This window comes from Nanorana parkeri, unplaced genomic scaffold, assembly GCF_000935625.1.
Source record: "Nanorana parkeri isolate BGI_ZX_2015 unplaced genomic scaffold, ASM93562v1 scaffold260, whole genome shotgun sequence".
In the NCBI taxonomy this organism is placed as follows: Eukaryota; Metazoa; Chordata; class Amphibia; order Anura; family Dicroglossidae; genus Nanorana; species Nanorana parkeri.
Window position 1 is genome coordinate 1,070,480 of NW_017306528.1, and position 7,257 is coordinate 1,077,736.

Consider the following 7,257-nt stretch of genomic DNA (forward strand, 5'->3'; position numbering starts at 1 on the left):
TGTGGTGACATCCAATGGCTGCTCTTAGCTTTGACCTTCGAGTTGTTCTGTTTTGTGGCCTTCTGAGTTCATGTTCTGGTTCAGCCAGATGACATCACAATATGCCTACAGAACGGTAGACTCAAAGGTTAAAAGATGACACCATGCATGGCTGCCTTTCTTGTGTGTTTGAGCACTCTGGTTCTGTGTATTTCATTAAGTTGATTTTAACCGACCATAAAAACACCCTGATTTATTAAAATAACAAGGACTTTGTGCAACATTCAATTATTATTTTTTCTGCGCAAATTAATCTCTCCATTACCTATGAGGCTGAAGGTAAGTATTCTAATGTGTAGCAGTTCAGACCTACTAGTAAGAGGACATGTTTTAATTCTTACACAGGTGATATGATGCAGAATAAGGCTATTTCATGGTATTTTTTAAGTACTATCGTAGTTGCATAGTGGTATGTTGTCATAGAGATAGGCCTCAGAGTTCTGTTGTAGCTCTTTGGCTGTACGTCGAGCTTCCCTGGCAATCCTCTGGAAGCGACGCAAAGAGAAAATGACAAAGATGAGCAGGATGCCTTGAACTACAATGAAAATGCAGAGACAGAGCTGAGAAACCAATGCAAGATTACAGTACCAGTATTGACAGGTGGTCACAAGTTCTTCCTCTGTTAGGTACATGATGACTCGCCCCTTAAGTGACTCTGGAGACTCACAGATAACATTTCGGTACAGTGATCTCTTCTGCTGTGCTTGCAGCCAGCTGCGTAAGTATAGGATATTACAATCACAGTGCCAGGGATTATGTTTCAAGTGAACCTCCCTCAGATTAGGAAGACGGTCCAGGAGACCATTTGGGATGGAGTTTAGGTTGTTCTGGTCAAGACGGATCACCTGTGTGGAAGAAGGAAATGATGCTGGAAGTGACTGGTCACCAAGGTTACTATAGCTGCAGTCCACAATGCCGGAACTACAGCTGCATGGAGAAGGGCATCCAGAGACCATGTGAAACATGGAGGCCAACAGAAGTAACCACCAGGACCCAAGCTTCATGATTATGTCTGAAAAGATAAACATTTCAGTTAATAATTAACAAGAGTGCTTTCTATATTTAAAGAAAACATCCAATCAATAAAAACAGCTATTCTCAAAGTGGATCTTTCACTTTACAATTCTGCATGAATGAATTCCTGTATAACAATATAAAGCAGCAATTTAACTTGTCAAAAAAATGCATTTTTTAGTATTAAAAATTAATCCTTGGGCTCCAGGCAAGTGGAGTCAGCTAGAGGCAGAGGTAAGTATTTCCTCAGTCTACTCTCCCCCAGACTCTCTGCAACATTGTAAATTTGTAGCAAGGCACAAAGCAGGAGCTGACCTGTGTCAGATATTTGTGAACACAGCCAAGAACTGCACAGGCACCACAATTTACATTTAATCATTACATCTCTGAGCTAGCATTTAAGTCCAGAATGTAGATGTTAATACTAGAGAGTGCCAGGACACCGATGACTCAGTCTGTCTAGGGAGAAAAGTAGATGAAGACATTGACCGTCAGCTCTGGGATAAAATGGAAGGCAAGGTAATGGATGGGATATATTTGTCACTCAGAATGACAATTGGGGGGTTCTGGGCTCCAGGTGAGGATAATAAGCCAGCCTTACTTTAAGAGGCTGATCGTAAAATTCTTCTGTTCTTCTGTGTCTGGATTTTGGGCTGCAGAAAAGATTGAGTGGCTCCTCAGCTTGGCTGTCATCATCCATATGTCTGCCTGCCAGAAAACTGTACCTGTCACTCTCCGTATAGAAAGGCTGAGAAGCCTCACAGAAAGAGGCTAAAGACTTTTTAAAACAACTCTGTGGATGGTGAACAGTCAGACTGTTTGGCTCTGCAAAAGCACTTGGAGGGTTCCCCAAGCAAAACTGTTGTTGAGGCTCAGTACTGCATGGACTTAGAGACATTTGCTAAAGTAAGCAGGGCTTTGTTTTTGTTATGCTGAAGAGAAGTATATTATCTCTAGTATGATAAAATAAACATGAAGACAAAGTGATCCACCATCTGAACATGTCCCCTGTAACAGTTGGTGCTGGTATGCAGGCAGTGAGTCCCTAAAAAGAGACATTTGATTTTAATGGGACAGGCACCTGTTTTGCTGTGAACTGCTGCTGCTCCTAAAATGGAGGATGTAGTGGAGGTGGCTACCTGGGTGCATCTGTGGTCTTCAGAGGACCCTAACCAACGTGTTGCAGCCCATCTGGAGATACAACATAGAGTGGGCCCTGGAAGCAAAGGAGTTAATTGACCTTATGCCCTGAGCTGGTGCAACAAGACCACAGAGCAGTGGCAAGCAGCCCTACCTATGATGGAGATGTACAGGCTAGCCATTCCCTCAAGAAGTTGATTCTACGGGACAATGTGGAAACCCTCCTCTACACTCTTGAGAGGATTGCCAAGTGGGAATGGTGGCCAAGGAGCATTGGGACAGGTATCACATCACATTGTCTCTCTGAGATGCCCAGCGAGCATATTTCAACCTGGTCCTGGAGGTGACTGGATTATGAAAAACTAAAAACAGTAATCCTCCATCTATGGTGATATGGACACTCAGATGCATGAAATAGTCCATCTTGTAAAAAGATGGCTCCAGCCAAAGCTATTGCCAGCAGCCCAGGTCACAGAATGGGAAACTGTGAACCACTTGGTCAGCTAGGTCACTTCACTGCCTCCTGTCCAAACTGTGGTGAGTCTATGGCCTGCAGCCTAAGCAGACACCTCTTCCTGTATGCCCAGAGTGTGTGTATTGTGTACTGAGACCAGCCTAGCTGTGTGGTAAAAATTGCCAAGAAGTCTACCCTGTCAGGGCTGTCTGTATCTATGGTGACAGTCAAAGGTACCCCATGCCCTGGGTGACTCTGAAAACTTTTGGGGGAGTGACCTATGAAGTGTCTGTGGTCCCTGGGTTACAACACAAAGTGATCATTTGAAGAAACTACCATTTGTTGGGAATTGGGGAGGATGCTTCCCTTATGTTTGCCCCTTTGTTGAGATGAGAAGTCAGGTGAGGTCTGTACCCCATAGCTAGGATTGACGGCCAGCTCAGTGGCAGATCTGGGGGAAGGGCAACAAGGCAATTTTCACAGGGGGATGTAGGGACATTTTTATGAAAACCTAGGAGCAGCACCTCAATGAGTAGCAGGTGTGGGCCGCGGGCCACCAGTGTGCCCAGGGACTGGCCCAGAGCTCCTTCGCACAGAGGACCAGGATACGGGACCCAGCACCAGTCCGCTATAGATGATGGTATTGTGCATTGCTATATAATGTATTGCTGAGATTTGTAGTCCTCTATAGATGATGGTATTATTCTGCATTGCTGTATAATGTATTGCTGAGATTTGTAGTCCTCTATAACTGATGGTATTATTCTACATTGCTGTATAATGAATTGCTGGGATTTATAGTCCTCTGTAGTTGATGGCATTATTCTGCATTGCTGTATAATTAATTGCTGAGATCTATAGTCCTCTATAGCCGACAGTATTAGTCTGCATTGCTGTGTAAAGTATTGCTGGGATTTGAAGTCTTCTATGGCTGACAGTATTATTCTGCATTGCTGTATAATGTATTGCTGGGATTTGAGGTCCTCTATAGCTAGTGGTATTCTGCATTGCTGTATAATGTATTGCTGGGATTTGAGGTCCTCTATAGCTAGTGGTATTCTGCATTGCTGTATAATGTATTGCTGAGATTTGTAGTCTATACAGTGGCAGAACTACCAGAGTCACACAGCTGCAACTGGGCCCTAGCATTCTGCCACTTGGGGGAGCCCGAACAGGTGGAAGAGGGCCTTGGTAACCGCCAACATTGCAGGTTACTGGGCCCCCCTTCCTTCAGTCTGGCGTGGACCATGTGTATCACAAAGCTCTACAGCAATAAAACTCAATAGTGTCCAGTGTCATTACCCATTTTAATGAGAATAATGTGCCATATATTGTTTGACAGAGATCTCAATCCTGCCACAAATGTGTCAGGATGTGTAAAAAAAAAAAAAAAGGCACAATTGCTGTTATACATAACATACAATTGAAACATAATGTATTATTACGCTATTCTGTTCTATAAGCAACAACTTATTTTCTAGCAGTGCCCCTCCCAGGACTGGACTCTGGATCCGGCTCTGGCCCAAGGTAGATTAATTTATAGAAATGCTAGGGCAGGCCCAATTCATATCCATTCTGGACCTGTCTAATGCATACGACCAAATCCTTCTCCTCTTCTCTTTGACAAGGTCAAATAAAAGGCTGCTTTTGCCACTCCAGAGAGATAATGCAGTATGTCTGCATGCTGTTTAAGACCCCATTCACACGTAGCGACATACCTTTTGCAGCGGATCCGCACGGCCGGGATAGCGCGACTTTCGGGGCAACGTTCCAGCGACGATCCAGCGACGGTAGCGCGACCTTCTCTGTCGGCTCCATAGAAAAAGGGCAAAATCCGCCGAAAAAAGGGTCCGGTAGAAGCGACTTGCGACCGCGACGACCGACGAGCGACGCGCGACATGGAGTTAAGACAGCTCCATTGAATAGCATTGGCCGGCGACTTCTCGCGATATCGCGCGGCAAAAATGCGCGATATCGCGGCGGAAATCGCGCGATAATTCGCTACATGTGAACGGGGCCTAACTTGCACAGAGCCCCCACAACATTTCAAAGAGATCACTTCGGCCATAGAAGAACCACTTCGGCCGCTACCCAGACATGTGGCCATTTTAAGTACAGTCTGGGAAAGTAAACCCACCAGAGTTCAGGTGGTCTTGGATGCCATATATGAGATGGTGTTGAGAGTCAATCCCAAAAAAAATATGCATGGAGGAAGCCTCGTATTTGGGATGTGGCTTTGGTAGGTCTTGTTAAACTACAAACTAACTAAGGAAGGGAAGGAAATTCTGCAATTCTGCCTGTTTACAGATCACTTACAGCTCAAGTGGATGTGCCAGACAAAAGACATAAATGCCCGTGTAACACAGTGGTCCTATCCCCTACCGCTAGCCTGCAGCTAATCCTAAACAACGCTGCTGTCTCTGAGAGAGCAACAATCTCACTGAAGCAGTCAGACCCCCTCCCCATCCAACTGCTGAGTCAGACTAATAGTTCTGCAATCAGCAGGGAGTGTGAACTGAGTAGTCAGTTTAGTAAATTCAAAGATTACATAAAAACTCAAGTTTTAGTAAACCTGGTGTAGGGTCACACAAAGCTATGTAGCTTCACATCAGTTACCCTGCATGGTACCATTAGTGCTGCTGCCCACCAATGCTTTTATGAAAACGTTTAGGTATGAGGGCCAACATGCACGTTCCCCTCCACAGTATCACTAAAGTTACTGTGTGTCACTGCAGCTGTGGGTGACCCTGAAATAGGTTTGGTTTAATCAAAAGAAAAAATGTTTCAAAGAAAAAGCAAAATGGAATTATGTGCATATGCAGGGGTGTAACTAGAAAGTGCAGGCCCCATAGCAACAGTTTGTATGGGCCCCCTCCCAAGCAAACCACGCACTGGCTTGATTTGAATGGGCCCTTAGGCTCCATTCACACATTGGCGGTTTTCCATGTGTATTCATACGTGCATAAACGCGCTAAACATGAAAATCACACTGCACGTAGCGCAAAAAAGGCCAAGCACAATATTCTGGGCGGAACTTCAGAAGGGCCAACTTTGAGAAGCTGCGCAACCTAGTGGGGGAAATAAAATGGGAAAACTTATTTCAAAACCTAAACACAGACCAGATGTGGGATTGTTTTAAAAACACAGTACATACTGCTACTTCAAAGTGTATACCTTTAGAAGTAGCCGCAAACGTGCAGAATAGGCGTGTATGTTAAAATTTGCACGTTTACGTGTGTGAATGGACACTAACACTGCCACACCAATGAAAGCTGGGGAAATGGGGGGGAGGGGCGGTTATAATCTGTAACCACACTTTCCCCAGCTTCACTGGGGTGGCAGTGTTATTTTAGGTTATAAATACACTGTCACACTAGAGAAGGATTACACAGTGCAATTTAACCGTCTTTCCCGAGTTTCTTTAGTGTGGCAGTGTAATTATACCTTAAAATAACACTGCCACACCAGTAAAGCTGGGAAAAGTGAGGTTACAAATTATAACCTGGTTAGTGTAGAGATTACAACATTGCAGCCATCCAATAACTTGCCATTAACCATTTATTTGCCCCAGCCCACCGTCCCCTTCCTGCACCATCTCCATCTCCTTCTGATGTCAGGCCGAAGTCAAAGCCGGAGAGTAGATCTCTCCACCGCTGTGCTGTTACACTAAGCTGGCTGGCAGGAGACAGAGGAAAACAGTTCCTTGCGGCCGCAAATGCAGAGTGGTGCATGGAACTAAGAAAAAGAAGTACCTCAGCCCTGCTCCTGACTGGGCCCCCCTTTGCCCCGGGCCCCATAGCGGCGGCGTGGGTCGCTATGGCGATAGTTCTGCCACTGTGCATATGTCAAAAAATCTAATTTGTACCCTTCCCAAAGATCAAGAAAAATACATAGCATTATATTTATACATACAAGGTATTATTTTTGTCATAGTCTGATAAGTATGGAACTGAAATTCTTTAAAACTATGCTATCTAGTAAATATAAAATTATTTAAATATATCCCAATATTAGCATGGTTATTCAATAAACAGTTCATGTATTAAAGTGGAAAGTACTGTGCTCACAGAAACTAATCACCTTGTACTGATACCTATATGTTCGGATGATGCTTTATTGGTGTTAACCCTCTGAGAAAGGGTTAGAATATAGTAAAAGGCATATCTACACCATAATAAAGGGCATATCTACACCATAGTAAAGGGCATATCTACACCATAGTAAAGTATCTACACCATAGTAAAAGGCATATTTACACCATAATACAAGGCATATCTACACCATAGTAAAAGTAATATCTAGACCATAGTAAAAGGCATATTTACACCATAATACAAGGCATATCTACACCATAGTAAAAGTCATATCTAGACCATAGTAAAAGGCATATCTACACCATAGTAACAATTGGGTAATAAGTTGTATTATGATGTAATTAGCAAAGACAATTTTGTATTAAACCCATAAACAAATTCAATAACTGACAAAAGCAGTGAGACCTACCTCTACACAAGGCAGATTTCCCAGTCCCGTGGACCCAGTCACTGCGCTGGTGATGACACTGGTAAGCCTAAGCTGAATGATAACAGCAGCAGAGTGTAACAGTATGA

At 43.8% G+C, this 7,257-nt stretch overlaps 1 protein-coding gene across 3 annotated transcripts; it reads right to left on the bottom strand.

The window, feature by feature from the left end:
- Positions 1-316: 316 nt before the first annotated feature.
- GP1BB (glycoprotein Ib platelet beta subunit) lies at positions 317-7,257 on the bottom strand. 3 transcript variants are annotated; one of them, XM_018556976.1, is made up of 2 exons: positions 7,153-7,257; positions 317-1,056 (listed from the first exon to the last, which is right to left on the bottom strand). In XM_018556976.1, the coding sequence occupies exon 2, from the start codon at positions 1,041-1,043 to the stop codon at positions 423-425; it is 621 nt and encodes a 206-aa protein (XP_018412478.1). In that variant the 5' UTR covers positions 1,044-1,056; positions 7,153-7,257; the 3' UTR covers positions 317-422. The 3 variants fall into 3 exon arrangements, with proteins under 3 accessions (XP_018412478.1, XP_018412476.1, XP_018412477.1); XM_018556974.1 differs by having other exon boundaries at positions 317-1,051; positions 7,151-7,257; XM_018556975.1 differs by having other exon boundaries at positions 317-1,051; positions 7,147-7,257.

What these genes read in the sequence shown, in the direction of transcription:
- GP1BB (XM_018556976.1), bottom strand. Translation starts at nt 1,043, where the DNA reads ATGAAGCTTGGGTCCTGGTGGTTACTTCTGTTGGCCTCCATGTTTCAC.